The sequence below is a fragment of the Solea solea genome, chromosome 14 (genome assembly GCF_958295425.1).
Source record: "Solea solea chromosome 14, fSolSol10.1, whole genome shotgun sequence".
NCBI classification, from domain to species: domain Eukaryota; kingdom Metazoa; phylum Chordata; class Actinopteri; order Pleuronectiformes; family Soleidae; genus Solea; species Solea solea.
This window is the reverse complement of record NC_081147.1, coordinates 15,857,612-15,882,758: the sequence shown is the minus strand read 5'-3', so window position 1 is coordinate 15,882,758 and position 25,147 is coordinate 15,857,612. Positions and strand designations below refer to the sequence as shown.

The following is a 25,147-nucleotide window of genomic DNA, read 5'->3' as shown; positions in this document are numbered from 1 at the left end:
ACAAAGAAGTGATCAATCCTAATCAATTCCTAATCAACAAAAAGTACTATGGTAAGAAACTGTGTGGCTCGGTCCTTAATTGAGCCTCAACTGCCTCTGTGTGCTCAAAGGATCTACTCGTAAAAAGTGACAGTAACATGAGCTGACACGTCTAATGGAAAACTTAAAATACAGTATGCCTATACAAAACATAATTTATACCTAAACTTAAATTAAATCCAATTAATGTAGCTGACCTTTTCCATATTTACAATTAACTTATTATTCCATTCAATCAATTATTTATTTCCGTTCAAATGAACCCTTAAACAAAATACAGACTGCACTTATTTATTGAACTGAAACATATGAAATGCGATTTGCCTCCCACAGTTCCCATTACGAAAGCCCCTTATATTTACATACTGGACTGTGTCTCTGATAGGCAAGCGTCTGATAGACGGGTGCTTGTCAAAGTAATCAAAGGACTCTTGCCTTTGATGACTTTGTCTACCGATGGACAGACAGTCGATCCTTGAATTATTAATAGATGTACTGAAATTATAAGAAGAAAAACAGGAAACAGGAAAGCGCCATTGAGAGCAAACTATGGTTTCAAGATCTCCCTGCAACATTACACATAAATAATCACAGGTGAATTATATTGAACAAAATATAGCAAATTTGTTGCCTAGTATAGAAGGTTGGGAGTCACAGGGTACCTCCCGATACCACATGCGATATGTGGTCCATGATACCAATAATATCATGATACAATGATTCTGTGATAATGAATATATTGTAAGACAATCATACAGCAATACATCCCGATATCTGTCTGACTTAAGAAATCAAAACGAAGAACAAAGTGCATAAAATCTATGAATTGAGCACCTTCATTTATTAATTAAAATATTGATAATTGCCCTGGCGATATCGATTATCATATTGCACAATGGAGGATCATTTTTGTACCTACAGTTACAGTTCAACATCACAATTTTGAAAGTGGCTTCATCCTGGTGCCAGATGGTCGTCAGTTGCCTGAATAAAACCAACAAAGAACTTATGAGTGATACAATTTACTGATATAAAAGTGTAGGTATTTACAAGTGTGAGGTTGTGAGTCCCAATGTTGTTTATTTGTGAATAGAGAGATGCAGTCTATGGTTTAAACTTTTAGTTTTTGAGCTCTGAAACCTGCGAACGTGTCAACTCATATGTATACGTGCATAGGCTACATTACCATAGCTATAGCTAACCTCTGCATGCACTAAACCTGAATGGGCTTTTTTTTACTGGATCACGTGATAAGGGCGGAAACTGACTCATATAGTCCACGCCGAATCTCCCGCGAACGCAGCCATTTTCTGTTTTCTCTCCTCGCAGTACCACCGGTGAGTCTGTGTGTTTTCTTATTGCGGGCAATTCCACTGTTTTAGTTTATGATTGTCGTGTGAGTGCTTTGGAGTCCTGAGAATGTGACGGTGCATGTGAAGATCCGCGTTGCGTTTTAAGGGCATCTTTGTGGGAAACAATCAACCACACAGGGCCATTGATTTTTTGCCCCTTGTGCCAAATTGCAGCTAACTGTTAGCAGCTAAGTGCTAGCCACAGAGAATGGCTTCCATTCCGCGTTGGCTAATACGTTAGCGACCGCTTTGTTCTAAAAATACGCTTTAATTCTGTGTATGTACGTACTATTATTGACTAAAACAAACCGCCCGTAGTCGGTTGCAGTTGTGTTTTTCTTAAGTCTACGTCAGTCTCGGTGTGGATCGTAGTGTCTGGCCTCACTGCTCGATTGTTCTAGTCGCACACGAAAAATTGCGCTCGCATTTCGATGTGGCGCACTCACGCTGTTGGTCTGTTAGCTAATGGCTATTTTGGAAAACACTGCATTAATACAGCGAACCAGTACAGTCATGTCCGTTTAATCTACGTTCACCATGTGTTCGCACGTGGGTATATCTTAAAACCATTATATAACCTGACGTAATAATAACGTAAAGTGCACATGTTAGCTTGTTGTGCTGTTAGCCCGGATATAAAATTGACATGGTCAGGATATACTTTAGTGTATAACTACTGAATATAACACATACGTCTTACGCGGTAAAGTAATAACTGGGCTCTAAGTTTGTCCCACGTTTCGTTTATACGTAGTTTCTTATTGGACCAGGCTAACACTGCTAGCTCAGTGTTCATAGTTGCTGTTTCACTCGGTAACGGAAGAATGAAAAACGTGCTAACGTCCCGCCTTGTTTTGTTCACCCAGGAAAACCGCAACCACGGCCGCCAATATGGAAAAAAATGATTGTGTCGCTTCATTTAAGGTAAGCGTTCGCTTTTCCATCTGTTATAATACATTTGTGATTTTTATTTAACTGATATTCACCCATCTGTCTTTCCTAGTTGGTGTTAGTAGGTGATGGGGGCACCGGAAAAACGACATTTGTGAAGAGGCACGTCACAGGAGAGTTCGAGAAGAAATACGTTGGTAAGTACGTTGTACTTGTTAACAAGTTAGTTAGGTCGTATTTCTAATTTAGTATAATAGCATTGTCACTTGAGCTATGGACAGGGACAAAGATGTCCACACATTTTTAGCCCCCCTGTGTTCAGATTAGGGCTCAGTGACCTGACTGAAATATCCAGTTTTCTGACAGATATTGCTGTTGTAGTTTGATATGCAATGTAATTTAAGTTGTTGTTCCATCCAATATTCACTATCAAATATATTCAAAATATGATTGAACATCAAAAGTCACCAATTCACCATATCATATGCAATTAGAAAACCTGAAGACAAGAATTATTTCTTACACCAGCGGTCCAACCACCCTATACCACTTTATCCTCCACATGTGGGTCATGGGTGCTGGTGACATAAAGCAATAGGCAGGTAACACCCTGGATAGGTTGCCAGTCCATCACAGGGCCACAGAGACAAACAACCAATGTACTCACACACACACTTTTCGGGAGATCGACAAACTCTGTGCAGAAGGGCCCTTTGTTAAACCCAGGTATAAACTTTTTTTAAATAGCTTAGAAGGTGGAATAATTAAGTGGCATTCTATGTTTTTTTTCTACCTGTTATGTATATTTATTTTTGTAAATTCATAGCTAGCAGATATAATACAGCTTGAAGAGATAGACAGTGTTCAACTATAATAATTAATGTTTTTTATTAAGCCTTTATCAGGTGAATGAAATCCCCCTAAACCATACCAGGAACTGGCCGTCCTAAATTATTTTGGTTAGGTTTATCACAAGTGGAGTTTTAATTGTTTAACGTTGTGACGCACTGCATTCTGCAGAAAATGATGCCAGAAAGGCAGGAGTCTAATTTCAGCTGATAGTGAGTGTGATTAAAGCAGTTTAGGGCAGGCTTAGCAGTGGCAATGGAACTTGAAAGCAGTTTATATTGATACCTTTATACTAATAGATCACTTGTCGCATTTCTCAACTATTTTTTTACTTAATGAAGTAATTACACAAACTTTTTTTCTGTAATTCTAGCTACCCTGGGAGTAGAGGTGCATCCACTGATCTTTCACACAAATAGAGGACCTATTAAGTACAATGTGTGGGACACGGCTGGTCAGGAGAAGTTTGGAGGCTTGAGAGATGGATACTACATTCAAGGTAGTTTATCAACCATCATCTGACTCAAATAGTGAAATATAATGTTTCAGTGATTTAATTGTTGAAATGTTAACCTCTTGCTTCCACAGCTCAGTGTGCTATCATCATGTTTGACGTCACCTCTAGAGTAACCTATAAGAACGTGCCTAACTGGCACCGTGACTTGGTCCGTGTCTGTGAGAATGTTCCCATTGTCCTTTGTGGCAACAAAGTGGACATAAAAGACAGGAAAGTCAAAGCCAAGAGCATTGTGTTTCACCGCAAGAAGAACCTGCAGGTAACAACTGAACATGAAATGATCATTGTCCACCCTCATATTATATATAAGTTTGACGTCTGACATTCTGCTCTTCCCTTAGTACTATGACATTTCTGCTAAGAGTAACTACAACTTTGAGAAGCCTTTCTTGTGGTTAGCAAGAAAGATGATCGGTGATGCCAACCTGGAATTTGTTGCAATGCCAGCCCTCGCTCCCCCAGAAGTCCAAATGGACCCAACGCTTGCTGCTAAATACGAGGAAGAGCTTCAAGTGAGTTTGACCCTATAAATATTGGTTCTGTTAACTTTGCTAATTCAAATCTGTTGGCTCCTTTGCCTGAGCTCATTAAATGAAAAATCAGGAAGTAAAAAAAAATATTTTTTTCTTGGCTTGTTTTAGGTTGCATCACAAACAGCGCTCCCAGAAGATGAAGATGACCTCTAACGTGTTCCCTGGATTTTCTCTCCCCCTCCCAATTGTGGACAGGAAGCTGTTGCCCCTTAACTGTTCTATCCCCTTTCAGATTTTTTTATTTTTGAAATTTTCTGTTTGTTTTAAAACTTAAAAGATAACTTGGTGGAGAAGTTGTAGTTCTAATTTCACAGTATAAGACACATCCCACCCTAGTGTTGTCGTTAGTATAGCGACATGCTACTCTTCATCATCGAGCACCTTCCACTGCACTTAACCAGCTCACATAATGCTGTTGTATGGTGTACTGGAAACACTAAGGGGAGCAAACTTTGAATAAAAACATTCTCAATATAACATGTGTTTTTTTTGTTTGTTTGTTTTTTTATTATGGACAGTAGTGTTTTAAAGGAAACATTGTCAATTGTGCCAAATCACAACATGCGCAATAAGGCAGAAACCTTATATTATACAGAAAGGAGAAGACATCTCTGACAGAACCAGACTTGGATGTGCAGCCAGTTGGATCTACGGGGGACAAGTTTATTAAGGATTAGGGATGGGGCCGATCCAGTATCGGAAATTTCCGATCCAACTGTAGAGATTTCCGTCTGTGCTCTGCTGAAATGTCTCCGCAAGTGATTCCCTGACTGCTCTGCTAGTTGGCTGCAAAAAGTGGAATGGATTTCCTGAACGGAGGCGTGTCAATGAGACGCAGAGTAATGATGCATGCCTCCGTTCAGGAAATCCATTCCAGTTTACAGCCAGCTAGCAGGCGAGCGTTGACCAGGAAAATCCGCTACGCAGCCGACGTAATCACAGCCGTCACCGTGAGGTTCTCCCTGAGGAGAACTGGAATGAAAGCGGCAAAGAAACAATGAAAATTTACACTCTAAACCGTCACCAGGCGATTCAGCAGCATCGTAAGGAACCCCTCTAACGCTGTTACCCAACGGCGTCAGTTTGTTTTTAAAAGAGCTGTGGACAAGGTTTCATACCGAGGTAAAGTTAGTTCGTTATCGGACATTGGCTTGACATTCCGTTGGGACAGTCTTCCAATTACCTGAGAAATGTTCACAAAAAATCAATGCAATCACTTTTTACCGTTCTGCTTGCTGTCGTAGATCGTATTTGCAATGACCTTATTACAGGTCAGGTTATTCTGAAACTAAATCTGGGCACATGATGCATTTAATCAATACAGAAGAATGGATTTCTGTATAGAAATAGAACCAGAAATGACCATGCTCTGCAGCAAACAATTTGTGCGAACAACAAATCTTGAACTATGTAAGGGATAATGCAGGGCTCAAATTTTGACGTCAGTTCAGAATGAGTCGTGTATTTACTGCAACTGCACTGCAAACTGTTTTTATTTTCAAAAAGAAAAGAAACAGAAACAGATGATGGAAATACAGTGCTGGCCCAAGCCTTTAGGAGGTCCTAAGCATAATTTGATTGTGCTTGATGATTATTGACACAAATGTCACATGGTAATGTTACATTATCAATTGTATTAATACAGATGGATTATGACTATTGTCCCCCTGGGCACAGATGCATAAGGACCACCCTGTTTGTTTAACAGTGGGTGCATACGGGCAGGGGGTCTGGGAGTCTTCCCCCAGAAAATGTTGAATTTTCTAGATGTGATTTCCTATATTCTCGTGCATTTTTGAGATGGCCAGCTTGAGAAGGGCAACAGCCAAATGTGTTAAGATTCATAGCCTTTTGCTTTTTGACTTATTAAGGTAGTGACTTGGGCTTGGGCTTCAGGGCCCCTTGACCTCATGGGCCCAGTCGGCTCATTCAGTAATTCATCTTTGCTCACATGCCAAAAATGTTTTGGGGGCTCCCCTCTGAGACTTCTGGCCCTTGGTAGACACCCCTGTATTAATATTGTTATTTTCACCAATCCAGATACCTTTTAACTTTAGAGGGCACTTAGATCACAGATTTATTTTAAATTTCGTATTCATATTCATACTTTCATATTCAAAGTGAAGCACCAGGTGTGGTTTACTGAAGTTTAATTGAAATATAATAAAAATGTATTCATTCATTCAGTCATGTCACTTGTTTAAGTTATTTAATATGTTTAAAAAAAACAAAACATAAAACACTCAATTGGGGGCCCAACAAATCTTCAGGTACACATAAATTATCTTGACTTGAGACATGTACTACCATTGCATTTTGCAACCATAAAGTAACTGATGCCAAAAAACATGAATTATTTTGATACACCCTGTGGCCATACTGTGCCTTGTCTGGTCTGCTGTCTCCTTGAAACAGAAGGTGAAGAAAGGATACACAATGCGCACCAGAAGAACCATTTAACTCAGCAATTGCATTTCAAAGCATGGATTAGAACACATGACAAGGACTTGTCAACCTCTTTCACACTGTTGACCACCAGGTGTCAGCCATGTTCTATGAGCTGTTTACGCTCAGGGAGCAGGAGGCAGGATCACTGGTGAAACATGATTTGTTGAGTTTCATCTGATGGTTAAAATATATTTTGGGATCATTGCACTCTGTCCTGACCTCATCACCTTTGATTTTTTAACCTCTTAGTTTCACTATGTTGTGTAACTATATCAATCAAATTTTATTTGTATTTGATATAGTCACACAACAGAGAGGAGAAAGGAGAAGAAATCTCTGACAGAACCAGACTCAGATGTGCAGCCAGTTGGGGTGAAAGGAAAAATGGGGGACAAGTTTAGTCAGGATAGTTCTTAATCAGTAGCGATAATTTTTTATAGTATGTCATTTGTAAAAGCAGCAGCATGAGTTGTTGCAGAAAATGATATTGATATAGTATATTAATGATGACAATACTACTATAACTACTAGAAGCCTTGCTACATGATCTGAATCCTGCAGCCTAGGAGTCACAGGTGCCTGCAGAATGAGGACAGGAACGAAAAGTATTACTTAAAATTTAATATTCATACCCGGAGTGTGATTGCACCACAGGAGTTCCCCTAGTAGTCTAAGGACTGACTCAGCCTTGAGTCAGTCCTTACTATAGGTTTTATCCAAAAGGTTTTAAGTTGAATTCAGGGTGTTCTCCTCCCAGACTGATAACAGGTGGTAACTACAAAGCCATGTTGCTGTACACACATTGACACCACTTCTAGTCAGACATTTGCTCCAATAAAAAGTTTCTTTATCATATTGACAAAGTAGAGGACGTAGAGCTTTAAACATCGTACTATTTACATTTACAGTATGTTGCCAAATGTTGTTTGAAGCAACCCTTCTATGAAATCAGTATTAAACCAACCACACATTTACCAAGGTGCCGGCCTTTTCCAGCCCCTGTATACCATTCATTGCAGAGGACCAAGGATAATGTCTCATCTGGCTGGTAGAGAATGCACCCTGGTCTCGTCTGTGAACCCTGTTAGAAATCTGTAGAACCTAAAATTTCTGCCATTGTACTGGTTACTTTATAAGTTACAACTTATTGTTGTTAAAAATAAATATCTAATCAGCCAATCACATGGCAGCAATTCCATGCGTTTAGCAGCGTAGATGTGGTCATGATGACCTCCTGAAGGACAACCCAAGCACTAGAATGGGGAAGAAAGATGATTTAACTCACTGTGAAATTGTCCTGATTGTTAATGAGAGACTGGCTGGTTTGAGTATTTCAGGAATTGCTGCTCTGCTGGGATTTTCACACACAAACATCTGTGAGAAAATGCCTTGTTGATGCCAGAGGTCAGATGAGATTTGCAATGCTTACTAAAATACACACTGGTACAAACATGATACACAGTCGACCATCTCTGAACACACGCCACACCTTGAAGCAGATGGTCTTCAGCAGAGAGGATTACAATGGGAGCCACTCCTCACACTTTATTAACTGTTTGTGTTTTACAGGAAAGTGACCAGTGAGAGCTAAACCTTAACCTATCTTATACATAAAATGATGTGTTCTCCTTTTGTGCTTGGGTATGTTTTTGATTTGTTATATCCTATTATCCAGATTATATTTATCAGTTATTGACTTGTGGGGAAATAAAATCAATAAAAATATAATCTTATGTGTCAGCATCATCATCAACTACTGTGACTGTGTGAGGGGAAGTTGAATCGCTGGCAGACTGTAGTGTCAGGCAGTGAAGTCGTCATAAAGAGAGCTATTATCCGCACATCACCTGAACGCACCACTGCTGCAGGTGGCTCAGGGCGTGGCTTCATCTCTCGCGGACAGGTCAACGTGTGCGCATGTGCGAGACAGAAAAGTGCGTTTCAGAATGATTACTGGTGTCTGTCCAGTCAGTGCAGATAGAGATTATACGGCTCCACACAACTGTCGTTTTAATCCCCTGGCCAAGGAGATTTAGCATAGAGAGAAAAAACATTGGGTTTTAAATCCAGTAGCCATATTGTATGGAAAAACCACGGAGGAGCTCCTCTTGTCAGAAAACTTCGTCTTCCCAGACGCCTTTGTCAAGTTTTGTGGAGTTTGATTTTCAGTTTTACTGAAGGTTGGTTGGTGTCGTAGCAGCTAGCCCACCAGCTGGCTGAGGAATTCAAAGACTGGGACTAGTTTTGAACCACTTACACAACATTTCCCTTCTGTCGCTTTGGTGTAAAAGGTGCTAAACTAACCGACTGAAAGATGAAGGACCGATTGGAGCAACTCAGAGCGGTAAGTGATGTCCAGGAAATGTCCCTTCCCCCCGTCAGTTTCGCCTCCCTGTCTGTTTTGGGAAAGAAAAGTTAGGATTACTATCATTTCCTTTTCTATTTCCAGTGATAAAAGGCACTATAAACACATTCAGTATCATCTAATATCGTACACTGTGATGTCATAACTCATGATGTGTGCAGTAAACTGAAGGTTGGATGTTGGTGGATTCATACGCATACTGTATATAAACATTATATAATTGTCTCATATTTTGTCTCATGTGAAATGTCTAGTTTGTTATATTCTGTCCACAAGTATGTTTACAACCACAACCGTTCAATTTTCACGCAGGAACAAAACTTATTCATTAAATATCTGACATTTATCGCGATAATTATTAGTATTTACTGATATGAAACTCCTTTTTATGCCAAATTTTTTTTAACCCTTTCGTCCAGCTCTCCAGGCAGCCATGTTGAATGTTATGACAGGAATCCTATGTCATTGTTATTGTAAATTAATTGAAATGAATTAAAGTGCATCTTTATTGTTTATGTATAGTAATATTTAAGATGTAGAATCAACCGAGGCCATCATTGTTTTCTAATGTGATGTAGATGTGCTACTAAACATTTGCTGAGCTTTAAAAGTGCATCTTTAGTGAAAACTTGTTATTGTGTTCATTGACACTGGTCATCAAAGCAGAAACTGTAGGTTAGGTATTTATTTCCAATTTCAGAAATTGAATATAAAAATATGAAATACGACTTAATGGACTAAGTGATCAATCAGAATGAAACCAGAAAATAATAGTAACAATAATAATAATACAGATAATATTAATTATTAAAATCAACCTTGAAATATTAAACCAACATTTCAGCAGCAGAACTTCATAATTTGTAGGCACGTGTGTAAAGGAGTGGATGTGTGAAGTTTTTCTTCCCTGTTTTGAAACCATCATACACACACAGTTAGTTTGGTTCAGGACAGTGTGAACATTTCCTTTCACAATGATCCTGACAAAAAAAGAGTGATTCACGAGACTCTTGATTTAGATCCCTTTAAATCATGAGGTCCTGGAAAGATGCAGACTCCCTCTAAAAAATGGCACTCAAAAATAAACTACTCAGCCTGGTGAGCACCAGCATACTTGAATCAGTCTTATGAAATTTTAACCATTTTTCCCTGATAATGGTATGTAGCACGCTCAACACTTTTGAAGTTGAAAAATTGGCTGCATAGCTACTTTTGGGGTGAATTAAACTTAGGCCTAATTCTCCATTCTTATTTGACAGTCTGATTATTATGATTTTTTATTTCAGTAATCAGTTGCAATGCACATCCATTTTCTTAACCTTTTCTTGATTCAAAACTGTGTTTATGGCAGTCAATACAGTTGCCACAGGTTTGGGGTGAGTTGTTAATATTGTAACACAAGTTGGGATACGTTGCTATAGTTACATGACACTGGTTGCCAAATATTTGCCCCTTCAGCTGCCTGTATCTCACACACTGTTGGCTTCTTTGCTGCAGGCATGGAACAGAAGTTCAGATGGAAAGTGAAATGGGTCAGCTCTTTTTTTGGAAGTGAGGAGTATATACACACTTATACCTGTAAATTAGTTTAACTGTTCTTCTATCATGAGTGCTTCCATCCCAGTTTATGTGCAACTCTACTTAGTGTATGTGTCATTTACTTAATCCACATTCACCCACTTTATTTATTTTCCTTTTTGAGTTTACTTTCCAATATTTAAAGCTATGGCTGTAATTTAGGCATTATATTGGTGGAGGCAACATATGTTCACGTGACTCTGAGCTTCTGCCACCAGTGTGACGACATCACCTGATATACTTAAAACCTGGAGAAGTTTATGGAGCAGAACAAAAATGAACCAGGACACTCGCTTAATCTGAGGCAAAATTATTTGTCGACAGCGGGCTTTGACCATTATGTTCTGTTTTAAAATTGGAAACTGAATACCTTTGGGTTTTGGAACATGGGTCAATCAAAAGACAATTCAGTGTATCTCATTTTGTCTGTTTTGTGACTTCATCGACTGAAATGGACAATCTTCAAATGCAGTTACACTGATCAATGGCAGCATTATAGCAGCTTCCTCTTATTTATTTGTTTCTGTTCCTGTTCCCCTTTACATTTTATTGTATGTTCACATTTTCTGCCAAAGCCATATCCTCCCTGTTTTAGTAAATACAGTGCTTCTCCTCAGGGTTGTGTGACCTTTCTTCACCACATGCCTCTGTATGAAGAAAATTTTAGGCTTACTATTTGGCACATGGAGTTTTTAAATCCCTTGTCAGATTTCAGCATTACATTAACACTAGTCCTGCTGGACTGTGTTGGCTTCTGTCACCATGTTGCTGTAAATGTGACCTCAGGTCCCTGTCCTGCTGCTGTGACAGCTGATGGCTTACTCTCTAGAGTGGGACACACTATTTCACAGTGCTGCACCTAAAAATTAGAATGAGATATTTTTGCACACACACCAATTAGTGAACGTGAATTTGACCCTTATTACACACCACTAGAACACACACAAGTACTTATCTGCACCCAGGGAGCAATGGGGTATTGTGTGCCCCAGCGCCGTCCTGGGATTAAACCAGTGGCCTTCTGGTTACTAGCCCAATTCCTTTCCTGGCCATGGGCTGCCCACAAATAATTTCCTCCATTAAGTCTTCAGTACTGTGAAAGTATAGCATAATACTAAGAAATGCAGCACATCCTCTCAAAGGATGACTTTGATTGATTTTTCTGTTTTTTTTAAATACTTAAATGAGAAATGGGTTACCTTTCCTTCAATTGGCTAAAAGTCACAAACTTCTGCAGCTCAACTGGTGTGCACTTAAATGTGCTCGTTTCCAACAGTTTCTCAGCACAGTGAAGTCTTTACTTAACCTCAGTTGAAAGTGTTAAAGTGCACTTGATACGGTTTCATCCTTTACGATCCTTGGAGACAAAGTCTGCCTGTTTATCTGCTCTTGTTTCTTTTAAGATGAATGAATCATGGGAGAGATAAGCGAGCGACAGGGTTGGTCATCATGTGTATAGACTTTTGTGCATGATAATGAGTCATAGGTCTTTTTAATTAGCTTGGAGTGTGTGTGCATATATGAGGTGTCACAGCTGATGAGAGCGGTCTGTGTGTTTGCGTGTGCAGTTACATACTCTCATCCATGGGTTTGGTCACTCTTTAACTTTGTGTCCCATTTAATCTGACTTTCCTGAAATCATTTCAGCTCCCATGAAAGTGTCAGTCAGTTTGAGTCAGTCTGTGTGTGTATGTGTGAGGCAGAGGGTCACTCTTATCTGCTGCAGAGTCAAACCTCTGTTTGTTCATTGCCTTGTTGAGTGAATTATATAACATGGCATGTGATGCTTTGTATACAGAATAAGCTTTATCTGATGTTGTGTGTAATTAACTAGTCTTGCTTCTAATCATTCAAATAGGCAGTATGCCTATATCACTTGTTGTTGTTATGCTGTGTCTTTTAATGTTTTTTATGATTACACAACGTTGATGTAACTGAGCATGAGAATATACTATAGCATTTGTGTTGATTTTTGTAATTAGAAAAAAGAGTTTGGAAAAAAAGGTTAGAATCAGGTCAACTCCCCGAATCTGCTTTTGTTTTTTGTTTTGGTTTAACAAAAACCTCTTAGTTGAGTCATAAGACAAGCAAGTGAGTTTAACTTGAACAAACGGCCTCTGACAACTAACGTCAGTGTCAAACAGATTTCACATGAAAGCAAGTGCCTGTTGTGGGTAGAGTTTTGTTGCACGTGACGCAGCAGCCCTTTTCCCTTCATTTAGCTGAATGACAGACATGGGAAGGAAATGAGTGCATGTTCTTATCTCTATGCTGCAGGGACGCTGTGTGAGGGAGCGTAATGTTTCAGCCAGAGCTTTGTGTTTGATGAATAACTCACGGTGAGATTCAAAGGAGTGGTCATTGTGCATGTCCAGGGAAGTCTGTTGTTAGTTACAGCAGGCTGAAACAAATGGTCTAGGCGGCATTTGCAAGTGAAGTTATATTGAAAGATATTGTTAGCTATTTTCTCATTAAAATGGCTTCAAAAAAGTCAAGGGTGATGTGTTAACCCTCAAGTATTTTGTCTTTATGTATTGTAAAGTATGACAACAAGAGGCAGCAAATCTTTATATTTGAGAAGCTGAAACTGTTAAATGTTTGGCAGATATGTTTGAAAGCTGGAGAAAGTAATCAACGTGGAGCTGCAAACAATTTGTTGGCTAATAGATTGGTTAAGTTAGAAACTGACCTAGTTCCTGGTCATCAAATGTGACAATTCTGTTTTTATCCATCATATGTTATAGTAAATTGGATATTGTAAGGACTATTAGACTATTGGTTTGATCAAGTAAGCAAATTCAAGACAATATCACATTTTATAGCCTAAATAAAAAAATACTGAAAACAAAGTAGAGAAATGACCATGAGTCAACCAACTAGTTGACAAGTTATTAAAGCTCTAGTTTTTGCGAAATAATTTTACTGTTGCAGCATTAAAACCAAAATGAAAATGGTGTATTCATATTCACTGAGATCATCACCAGTCAAGGGATTATGAGAAAGCAGGTAAATTGACAGTTGTCAGTTGCAAAAATGTTTTTCTTATTTGACCTGTAATTCAGGTGAATCCAGGAAGTGACACCTGATTTTTTTTTAGTAAAGTCATATTTGTCTTGTAGTGGATAAATAGTGTAAGTGACTTCAAATGTTTCAGACACTGAATGGGAGGGAGCAAGAGTCCCTCTCAGGCATTGTCGGTCTTTATTCCCCTCCCTCTAACACCGTCATAGCTTGGCCCTATGATGTCTGTTGACACACTGTACTGTACCTTTAGCTGTGGTTTCTCGAAGTCAGTTGAAAACAGGTTGAGTGCCTGGAGCCTGGCCCTGGTCCTTCATCTTGTAAATATTCACCAGCAGCAGCTTACTCAACTCTTTTTGCACTGCCCCGTGTGTACGGACTTCCCCATGTGACATTTGTATGACTTCCACAGAGTTGGGCTATTTGATGTAGTCTTGATTATGGTCATTTCTGTTTGATGCTTCATACTGAACTGCCAACCAGGAAGCAATTTCATTAGAGAGCGGGGAGATTTCTGTGATGCCCCGTGGTTTAAAAGTTGTTTGGTGTAAGCTTTCCACCCTACCTGGAAATAAACATCTATGAAAAGCTTTTATATAATGTACTGGTTATTCTCAAACCATGTCAATTCGCTGCATTTTATTTGGACAAAGTTTTTTTTACACCTGCTGTTGAGAGACAAATAGGCTTTGTACAGACTGTAAAAATGTAAATATAAATCAGCAACGGCATTTTAGCTGAGTCGTGTTGTGGGCTGTTTATTTCTTTGTTATGGGAGAAGAAAATTATAATATAATATTCTATAATATTAAGAATGATGTCTTTTAAATAGCTTGAAAGGGTAGCACAAGCATGTTGTTAACAGATTCATTAGTTTGTGATATTCGGTACATCCCTAATCGGTATTGGACACAAAAAAGAGGTATTGTGCCATCCCAAGACACAAATAAGCTAACAGTTCACTATTTTGGGATATATGATTGTTGTTTTCTTTTGGAGAGTTCTCACACTAGATTTAGCACTTGTTTGTTTACTCCATGTAAACACTATAGTGAAATAATAATGTTTGTGGGTTTGGGTTGTTGGTCCCTTACTATTTCTTGGCTGTAAACCAGAGGCTTCTACTGGCAGCGTCACTGGAGGAAATGGCCTCATTTGTTTAATACAAAACGCTAAAGAAATACCACGGATAGGGTACAAAAGCATGCATTTTGACACAGGTGTTAAAACCTAAGCAAGAGCATAAAAAAGACACAAAATTCATCAGGCACACCTGTTGTTTGTTGTATATGGGCAGGGCTTTGACGGATTGGAAGCATGTTTTTGCCTAAGGTTAGTTTGTTTAACAGGATGTTTCAGTTTGTGTTGACACGTTCTATTTATTCTGCACATTTATTAGGGATGGGCGTGAATATTAGATTATTTATTTGATTAGAAAATGTCAATCAGTTGATAGCTAGCAATTTTGCTTAAAATGCTCGTCCCTCATATTTGTCAGGGTGCATTTGTCAGACGGTGTGTTTCTGTAAAGAAAACTGAACAAACAACGGCTGGATTGATTACTTTTTCTATGAAGCCAAGCAAAACTGCATAGTACATGCTTAAATAAGACATCAAACAAGACCAGATATAATGTAACACAGTGGTAATTTACATAAAGATTCTCTGGTACCAGGCTGATGCAGTCTTTACCTTCTATTTCAGACGTGTGATCAAGATGACGACGAGGTGGAGATTGCGATGGACAATGCAGCCTTCATGGATGAGTTCTTCTCTCAGGTGAGTGTTTCCATCAGTGCATTAGTGTGTGGGTGCACTTTGCTTTTCAAAAATGTTCTTGTGTTTTCTAATTCCATTTGTTTATGTGTGTGTTTCAGATTGAAGACATTAGGAACAGTATTGACAAAATTGATGACAATGTGGCTGAAGTCAAAAAGCTCTACTCGGTCATTCTGTCTGCTCCTACATCAGATCAGAGTAAGATATTTGACTGGCTTTTCTTCCTCTCTTTTGCATCTTATTTATTCACAATTTTACTCACTTAAAGTCATATTAAAAGATGCCAAAACGCAAAACTGAGTAGTTGCAGTTAAACGCCAGCATGTCGGACCAAAACTGGTGTGAGTGTGTGTTTGTCAGCCACTTGGGGGATGTCCATCGTAAAAATTCTACAACAATGTTGACCACTTTTATCTTTCTCCTTGTCTGAGTAATTTTTAGCTAAAGACCTAGCTTTTTAGAAGTGAATCTGGAGGGTCACCTTTAGCTGTAAGCCTTCACTACCACTATACCACTACGCAGCTTGTTACGCTGTGTGAATAGCTGCGTTTCCTGCCATCTCTGCAGTTTGTAATTTTACCCATTCCTTTCCTTTAATTGCCCAGACTTGGATGATGATCAACCAATCAATATACTACATTGTGAAACCTGTTACGGACAGTTTGGTTAAAGTTGTTTACAGGACATCCCGAACACAGAGCCTAGTTCGGTAATAAAATATTATGGGGAAATGTTGTGAACATGATTATCAAACCAATTTAAATGCAAAATATTTAGATAAAGGCAGTTGTGATGCTACTCAAATACAACAAATACAATAGGCAAACCAGCTACCAAAACAAAGGCTTAATGACGACACAGTGATGGAGTTGACGTCACTCTTCGCTCAAGACAGCAGTACTCCACTATATATTTACATAGTTAATATTTGTTTCCTGACATCGTGCAAGGCTGAATGTGTAACATTGCACTTTTAAGAATGTTTTACTTGCGTAACCTTAATGCTTACTGTTGTCTTTCTGTTGCAATTTGCAGTGACTTGCATTTTTTGTGTCCCATATTGTACTCAGTGAGTCTTCTGCTTAGTAACCAGATCACTTCTTGTTTGGAAAATGTCAGCATAATGAAAGATGGCCGAAGTTGTGATGTGAAATAAGTGAAATTTTGAAATTATCTCGTTTATCATTCCTTGTCCTCCTTTTTCAGAAACACAGGATGACCTGGAGGCAATCACCAACGACATTAAAAAGATGGCCAACAATGCAAGAAACAAACTGAAGAGTGAGACACACACACACACACATACAGTCATAATAATGATTATGTTTAATGGATTTACGGTCAAATATTACTGAAAAGTTGTATAACAATGTCACATGATGTAATGTGCAATTTAATATTTTATTTCAGCCATTGAGAGGAATCTGGAGTCGGAGGAGCAGGAGAGGGTGTCTGCTGACTTGCGGATACGTAAATCACAGGTAGATGATGTGCATCTGAGGTTCTGTTTAACTGTTTAACTCAAACAAGGTACCATGATTCATGATTCATTACATGACTATTATGTTAATTATATTTTTACTGTCGTCTCTTAGCATGCAGTACTGTCCAGGAAGTTTGTGGAAGTTATGACAAAGTACAATGAAGCTCAGGTGGACTTTAGGGAGAGGAGTAAAGGTCGTATACAGAGACAGCTAGAGATCAGTAAGTGACCCCAACACACTTCCACCTGATGGTGATGGTCCTCCAGTATTCTTTGTCATTAACCCTCTCCTCTCCTCTCCTCTCCTCTCCTCTCCTCTCCAGCTGGAAAAGCAACAACTGATGAAGAACTGGAGGAGATGCTGGAGAGTGGCAATGCTGCCGTCTTCACAGCAGGGGTAAGTGTTTGTGTCCAACACATTTTTAATAGAGCCCTACTTTGTCTTGACGTCTAGATTATTCTGTGGTAGAACTGAAAAAAGCCAATTTGCCAGTTGCTCAGTGAAACTCAAAATGCTTATATCCACAGGTTAAAGATTAGTTTAACCTGTGATTGAGCCTGTTGGACTGAAATTGTGACCGTCATTTTACATATCTCGCAGCCCATATCACGAAGAACATATCTCTGCATGTTGCTAAAACATGGTTGCAACAACATCATCAGTGTGTTGTGTTGCTTTGCTTTATGCTGCACAAAACAGCATAATGGGCAAAATGGGTGCAAAGTGCATTTCACCTCGTGAGAAAGCTGCTGTGTGCACAGGGTTGTTTCCTTTCTTGCACAAGGACACACTATTTACCTTGACATTGTCATATTTGATAACAACCAACCACCTTAAAAACAGATGTGCAAACCACATGATCATCATGTGACTTGCCTGGACATTTTCTGTGATGTCTTTTGACAATTTTGTTCCACATCTGGTTTGAATGAAGTCCTGAGGAAATGTCTATTCTTCACTTTGTCATGTTTATCCTGGTATAGAGCCAAGATTTAAAGGTGCACTCCCTGAATATGCCAAAGTGACATAACAATTAAAGGGGGACAAAAACTGACTTGGCATATGCAGTGTTGAGAGAAGTTCTTGCTTCAAGTATTAAATTATTAAGTTGGTCACTGAGCTACAGACAGTTGATTTGTTTTCATTGAAAAGTCATATTATGAAAGGCTCTATTTCTCTGTATCAATGTGTCACATTCATTTTCAGTTTCTCTGATGATGCAAACTATACCAACTGGTTTCGTAAATCTCTCTTCTCCACAGATTGTGGACTCTGGGATCTCCAAACAAGCCCTGAGTGAGATTGAATCCAGGCACAAAGACATTGTCCGTCTGGAAAGTAGCATCAAGGAGCTGCACGATATGTTTGTAGACATTGCCATGCTGGTGGAGAGCCAGGTACACTCTTCTATTTTTTTTCCATCCATCAGCTAGTTCATGGACCTCCCACCTAATTCATTCATTTACTCCATCTTTGTATCAGCACTGGACTCTTTTCCATGGCTTTGTTTCACTCAACTCTTTTTCTCCTGTTGTGTTTCTCTTCCTGTCGCTAAATTTCACTCTGCATCTGTGTCTATGTCCTGTTTTCCAGCTCCATGGCTTTCATATACATCTGTTTACTTCCCTCTGCCACTGCCTTCTCCATCTCATCACTCCACATTGATGGAATCACCATGAAAGCATTTAGTAAGATGGACAAATAAAGCATCACTGTAGACCAGATTAGATTGAATTTATTCTTCATCAGTGACTGTGTGTGCGTACATAAGTATAACCGCATATTTCTTGCTGCTTGCACCATGCTTTCTGAGGGAAAGACTTGTTTGAGGTAAGGGCCACTGTACTGTATTGTACATGTTGTGTGAGTTTTCAATACTCTTTATTTCTGTGAAACCATCTCACCAAACCTTTTTTTTAACCATGTTTATTGAAGCTGTGTGACTGTCTTCACCTGTCTTAACTCTAGTTTTTCTTACAATTTAATCAACAGAAAAGTCCACATGAATTTCAAATACATATGAAAACACTAGGGGTGGGAATCACGGGGTACCTCAGGGTAACGTTAATGGTCATTATATGGTTAAACGTGCAGGATTTCTCTATTTATTCACAACATAGAGAACAAAGTGCATAAAGTCTATGTAGTGAACATGGATGGAGCATCTCTTAGCGTAGCTTTCTTTGCCATTATCCCGCTGTAAACTCCCTCTTCTTCAAACGTCTGCTCACGTTTCGCTCATTCATTTGAGCAGTGCCACTGCGAGGAGACATGAAGTAATGACACCCGGCGAGTGAAACTGGCAGGGACTGTTTACATTAGAGTGCCTTGATTTGTTAGTTAAAAATATTGATTATCATATTGGGAAGGATGGCGATAAACATACCCCTAGAAAACACATTTGTTTATTCCCCTTAATCTCTGTAACATTTTTTTTGTTTGTTTTACCTGTCGAAGTGTTGCTCTGTATCTTATTGATTGTGTTGTGTTTTTCAGGGCGACATAGTAGACAACATAGAGCAGAATGTATCCAAGTCGGTGGACCACATAGTAGTCGCTCAGGAACAGACCAAAAAAGCTGTAAGGTACCAGACCAAAGCACGAAAGGTAATGACATTTGTGCCAAATACTTGATGTGACCTCTTTCTTTTTCTGCTCATCTTCCAGCAAAAAAAAGACGCAGTGTGTGCAGACACACTTCTTTTCTTAAACCTACACAACCAGTCTGTGGAGTTTGCCATTTCTCTTTCTTTGGCTCCCGTTCAGACCTGATTTTATTATCTGTCCTCAATGATCTGATTGTATGTACTTAAGTACTTAAGGACTGTTACGCAGCTTGTGTTAAAATGCGTCCTGGACACGTCTCCTTTTACTACATATGATCAGATCTGGCTTACCCCACCCTTTATTCAAACACACACTGACGTCATGTTTTTTAAGACTGATTGTACAGAGAGAGCGAGCAAGAGAGATGCAAATAAGTCAACATATGAGTGCAGGGAATCAGATGACGTTAGCTAAAAAAGTGGTCTCTAAAGTTTTAAGGGATTGCTTCTGAGGAGGCAGCCATTCAGGATGGAGAGCGTTCAGACTTTGAACTTAACATGATCTGCCCATAATGTCAGGATGGATGTTAATACCAGGGCAGGGTAGGCAGATGTTGTAATATTTATTTTCTTTTGTTACATTTTGTCACCATGCCGCATGTTAGGGTGGAATGATTGAGAGGATTGAGAGCAACATGGACCAGTCAGTGGGCTTTGTGGAGAGGGCTGTAGCCGACACTAAGAAAGCGGCAAAGTTTCAGCAAGAGGCTCGCCGTGTGAGTGGTCAAGAGCAGCAGTCTGGTTTCCCAAAAGCAACAGTTATTAGTTTAATTTCATCACCTTAAATTCAACGATGGTGGCAATGACATTTCTTAAAAACAAGTTTAAATACATATTACAATACAATCTCATCCACAATACATCTCTTTCACATGTTATTTCGTCACCACCTCACCAGCACCTGAGATAACACACTACAAGCTTTTTTAACCCTTGGCTGTTTTTGGTCTAAATGTCCAGTTAGCCTGTGAAAGGTGGAAATGCTTTTGGGAAACCTGCCTGACGATATAATGAACATCCCCACCACCTGATCCTCACCTTGTGACCTGTGATGACCCGCCCCCCCACTCTCTCGTCTACTGTGTCCCAAAAAACCAGAACCAAGACCAGCCCCCTCCAACCTGCTTCAACAACCATGTGCAAACTCCTACACATGGATCATATAAAATGGTCGCAGTCTTCAGATTGTAAAGTCATCTCCCACTGTGATGCCTTGAGGATTGCAATTTGACTGATGCCACGTCAGCTTTTGGAATCAACACTTTATAGACTCAAATATGCCTTTATCGTCTGTTTTCCTCTAAAGGGTAACATAATTTACAAAAATCAAGTGAGAAGTAGTCTAATTTTCACATAGACATCGATTTAATCATTTATCTTTTTACTTTTGCAACCTCCGTCCTTTTCTCGGCTTCACTTTTCAAATCGGAAGACGGTCCATTTTTATATACTGTCTGTGGTCACACACTCACACACATGTTTAACACGTAACTCTTCCTCCTCTCACAGTTCTTTTTCATTTTAACATTTTTTTTTTCTGTTTACAGTTTGCTTATATTTCCTGCATTTGTCTTATTTTCCTTTTGGTTTTAGCTCAACAATGTATACGTATTTGGGGCCTCAGGCTGTTTCAGCATTTGCAAAAAATAACTATAAACTTCGACACAATAACAAAGTCAACATTGCTATGCCGAGAGAGAAAACTGGTTTATAAGACTTGCGTAAGATTGATTACAATGTTATCAGTATTCACACTTTCCAGTATACAAAACTGGTACGGAGACTGTAAATCATAAGGAAGTAATAACCATAGTTATTGAACATGTGCATGAATTAAAAATAATGTTTCTTCTGAGTCATCGTCCTGACAATGCTGTATTGGTTGTTCCCCAACAGAAAATGATCATAATAGTGGTGGTTGTGCTGGTGTTGCTGGGATTACTTGCTCTCATTATCGGGTTGTCAGTGGGACTGAAGTAAAGCTGATGAGCTTTCTGAGTAAGACCAGACTCAACGGTGAGTAACACTAGAGCAAATAAGAGCTGTAATGCCACAGTGGGTGCGGGTGTGGTAGGCTGCATGCTTTTCAAAAGTGTTTTCTGGTTCTCTGTGTGTATGTGTGTTTTTCTCTCTATCCAGAGGGTTTACTTGAGGTGTGTTTGTGTGTATTTGAGAGTTTTTGGGTGTGTTGCTCTGCATCACTGCTGAACAAACAGCACTAGCTGAGAGTTAGTTGAACACAGTTTGAGCTGATGTTTTGTGTGCTCCTTTCATTCTCATGGCCCCTCATCTCTAAGCGTTGCTCTCTCTTGTGTTTCCCTCTCTTTAGAAGATGACGATCATTGGTGCTGTCTGTGCTGTGGTTCCTTACCATCTCATCTCATCTCATCTCATCTCATCTCATCGTCATCCACTCACTTGTAGTGGGATTTCTTCGTCATCTCTGTCATCCAGTCCTTCATTATCACCCCGTCCGTCCCTCCATCAGCTGACTGACCAAAAAAGAGTTTGATTCTTCAGAGGGACGTTGTCACATTTCACCCCCAGATGCATAAATCGTCAGCTCGTCAGTAGAGGAAGACTTTTTTTGTTACAGTTGAGGAACTGGAAAATTAGAAAATCTATGAATTACTTTTACCAATCCCTCCCCTCACCATCGTTCCTGGTCTGTGTGGGTTTGTTGGATTCCCTCAGGCACCGTGGACAGTTTGAGAATACTCTACTGTAAATGAGGACATGAGACTGAGGCTACAAGAAACTGTATTGCGTGTGCAGGGGGTGAAAAGGGAAGTGAATCGATCATGGTTCCACACGTGTCACCAAACATTTCGTTGTTCAGCATTTGTTGCCAAAGAATTAGCCTTTAAGTGTTTGTCATATAAAGTACCTTATTTTATTGTCCAGTAGATATCAGTGAGACGCCGGTGAAGCCTTGTAGAAGCACATGACCTCACCTTCATTGCCTTTCCTTCATGAGCCTTGAAACATTTATGATTTTAAAAAAAAAGGAAGCTAGCTACTGTATTCTCACTGTAACTGGGTTTTGTTAGTTCAGAGTAGGTCGGAGGAGCACTTTTCACATTTCAGAATACGACTTATGTCTGTAATTAAGCTCAGATGATTATGTAAATAATAGAAATATTATATTTGTGTTATGAATGTTTAGAATTGAATGTGACTCAGTTCTTCAACATAAAGAGGACCGGTGTGCCCACTGCCCACTCATGATTCTTCTATGTTATAAGCACTCTGGTTTGAGTTTTGTGAGGGAAACCGCCCATGGCAACACCTTTCATTAAAGGGTGGGACTACAATGAGCAAACAAGCATGAAGAACTGGGGAATTAACATGCATTTCTTGTTTTTTAAACAACATTTTGTCTATAAAGACACAAGTGTCTCCTGTTAAAATTCAAGTTATATTGCCACACGATGTAAAGATACTGCTAGTAACTTGGATTGTTTTGCCAGAAGAGCCAAATTAGTGAATGTATTTATTGCACCTGTTGATGGAAGTGTTGCTAATAAAGTCACACCTAGAGAAGGAAGTGGAAACTTTAGCCTGCGGTTACTGTGTCTCAGTGGCTGATGCTCTTTAACACTGTGAGATACATTAAGTAACTGGTCTCATAATATGTATTCTCTATATAAATCAAATCTATTTATATTAATGTCATGTTTATGTGTTGGTTTAATATTTGAGACAGGTCTTTGTGTTGCTTTCAATTTTTGTTAACAAAGAATTGTCTGCCTAATCTCAGTCAGTATTGAATTAAAATTGGCAGTTGAAGGACATTGATTTATGAAAACTGCAGCCCATGGCCAAGAGGAAAGGAATTGGGCTCATAACTGGAGGGTCACTAGTTCAAATCCTGCTATGGTGTGTGAAAGGATGGGTTGAATGCACAAAGGCGTGTGTGTAAAATAACTAATCCTAATCTGAACTGCTAGTCATCAAGGAAAAAGAGTGGAGATGATCCATTTTTAATCAACAGGTTCTGACTCAATCATTGTTTTTGTCGTGCAGAGACATACTAAGCTGTTCATCAGAGCCGGTGTCTTTGTTCCTGTCTGACAGAGCCTGAATGATGCATTCACTGTTGAGAGTGAGGGGGCCTGAGCTTGATCTTTAGACCAGTACTGTCTACTTTTTAAGATGTCAACAATTGTTCAACCCTGATTCTATTCAGGTCTGCCTCTTCAGCACCAGCTGCGATAAGAGAGGAGGGTTTAAATGCCATTGAGTTTTAACGACTGTTTTTTTTTTTAAGAGTTCTACATTGTCTGCACTGTTTCTACTGAGTAACACAAGGTAAATATATGACTGTTTTTAATCATTTTTGATGACTACAAGTGTTTATGTGCCATTTTAACCACTGCATTCCAAAGTACAACCTTTTAAAAGATGGGTATAACAGTGGAGGTAAGTATCTTTTTTTGGTTATAATTATTTCAGTGTACACACAGGTATACCATGACCCCCCCTGACTCTGTTCTCCTTTTTGTCCAGTCATTTCCCCAAACTGGTGTGTCTGTTGATGTGAATTATTGTGATGTGTTGGTGCAGTCAGACTCCTGCCTCTAAGCTAACAATGACTGTTCTCCTATTAAATTTTGCAGAAAAAGATGATGATTACTTTGTGCTGTTCCATCATCGGGATTGTTGGCTTTTCCTATCTCTACAGCTTCTTCTCATAAAAACTCCCAAACATGGGTAAACACACATGCATCAGCCTTTACTGTTAAGAATTCATCCACTGACTACTAAATGTTAAAGCAATGCCATTTTTGTGTCTTTGTTTTCAGGGATGAGGCTTTCTCCAAGAAAAAATAATCTCTCCTGAGTCGCCCCTATTTTTTACCCTGCAAATTATGTTAATCTGTTTTAAAACGAGTGAATAAACTAATTAAAACATTTTAACCATATTGGTCCTGTGTACTGTACCACCCCAATTAATTTAAATGATTGTCTTTATGTATGAATTGTTTGATGAGGTGATATAAATGTGTAGAGTCGGCCTGTTTACAAGCAAACAACTTTTTTTTTTTTTTTAGTAATTGTTTCAGGTTGTAGTCTACCACCTCTTGGTGGTACGCAGAGAGGACAACCGTCTTTTAAATTTCATTTATATTTATTTCGATTAACATGCATGATAATGTGTAAAGGTCGTGTTTTGTTTTGTAGCCCCGCCTATGCCACACAAGTTAATGTATGCACAATAACAATAAGCTCTCGTTATACATATTCTGATTTTGTTCGTCGTGATTATTGTAATTATTTTTAATAATTTGTTGAATGTTTGTGATGAAAACTCTTGTAATAATAATAATAACAACAATAATAATAATAATGGTCTTTTCTGTGAAAGTTTTGGCTGTGCGTGTCAACCCAGTAAAGCCTCTTATGTAATAAAAGATGTATGAGCATTATGTAGCCACTGTTTTTATTGTTTGTTTGAAGGTTTCTATATGGATCCACTGTTTGCACAGAGCTTTTCACTGCTGCGCCAATAAACGCTGTCCATTATATATGTCCTTCTTCTCTGTGCTGTGGCAGAACCGTGGAGAGTGACTGCGGGGACGTGACGGACGTGTGTGAGGAGCTGATCTGACCTAAATTCATCTCTCACACAGTTGAGCTACTTAACCCCGCCCATCAACGCTGCGCGGGGCGGGGTCTACTCAG

At 39.1% G+C, this 25,147-nt stretch overlaps 2 protein-coding genes and 1 long non-coding RNA gene across 6 annotated transcripts; 2 read left to right on the top strand and 1 right to left on the bottom strand.

Moving 5' to 3' along the window:
* The first annotated feature begins 1,266 nt into the window (after window positions 1-1,266).
* On the top strand, window positions 1,267-4,658 carry ran (RAN, member RAS oncogene family). Its single transcript, XM_058648918.1, has 7 exons — window positions 1,267-1,376; window positions 2,258-2,315; window positions 2,395-2,479; window positions 3,505-3,630; window positions 3,720-3,907; window positions 3,990-4,160; window positions 4,290-4,658. Exons 2-7 carry the CDS (start codon window positions 2,283-2,285, stop codon window positions 4,332-4,334), a joined length of 648 nt encoding a protein of 215 aa, XP_058504901.1. The 5' UTR covers window positions 1,267-1,376; window positions 2,258-2,282; the 3' UTR covers window positions 4,335-4,658.
* A 3,540-nt stretch (window positions 4,659-8,198) lies between these two features.
* Window positions 8,199-24,850, top strand: stx3b (syntaxin 3b). 4 transcript variants are annotated; one of them, XM_058650303.1, is made up of 12 exons: window positions 8,200-8,973; window positions 15,298-15,372; window positions 15,471-15,570; window positions 16,579-16,653; window positions 16,783-16,853; window positions 16,968-17,076; window positions 17,179-17,252; window positions 18,119-18,253; window positions 19,353-19,463; window positions 20,068-20,178; window positions 24,082-24,175; window positions 24,268-24,848. In XM_058650303.1, the coding sequence occupies exons 1-11, from the start codon at window positions 8,944-8,946 to the stop codon at window positions 24,157-24,159; spliced, it is 969 nt and encodes a 322-aa protein (XP_058506286.1). In that variant the 5' UTR covers window positions 8,200-8,943; the 3' UTR covers window positions 24,160-24,175; window positions 24,268-24,848. The 4 variants fall into 4 exon arrangements, with proteins under 4 accessions (XP_058506284.1, XP_058506286.1, XP_058506285.1 ...); XM_058650301.1 differs by lacking the exon at window positions 19,353-19,463 and having other exon boundaries at window positions 8,199-8,973; window positions 24,268-24,850; XM_058650300.1 differs by lacking the exons at window positions 20,068-20,178; window positions 24,082-24,175; window positions 24,268-24,848 and adding exons at window positions 21,359-21,478; window positions 21,792-23,022 and having other exon boundaries at window positions 8,207-8,973.
* On the bottom strand, window positions 8,947-11,838 carry LOC131472839 (uncharacterized). Its single transcript, XR_009242135.1, has 3 exons — window positions 11,772-11,838; window positions 11,518-11,665; window positions 8,947-9,025 (listed from the first exon to the last, which is right to left on the bottom strand). It is a non-coding gene; the product is annotated as an uncharacterized LOC131472839 (long non-coding RNA).
* Window positions 24,851-25,147: the final 297 nt, after the last annotated feature.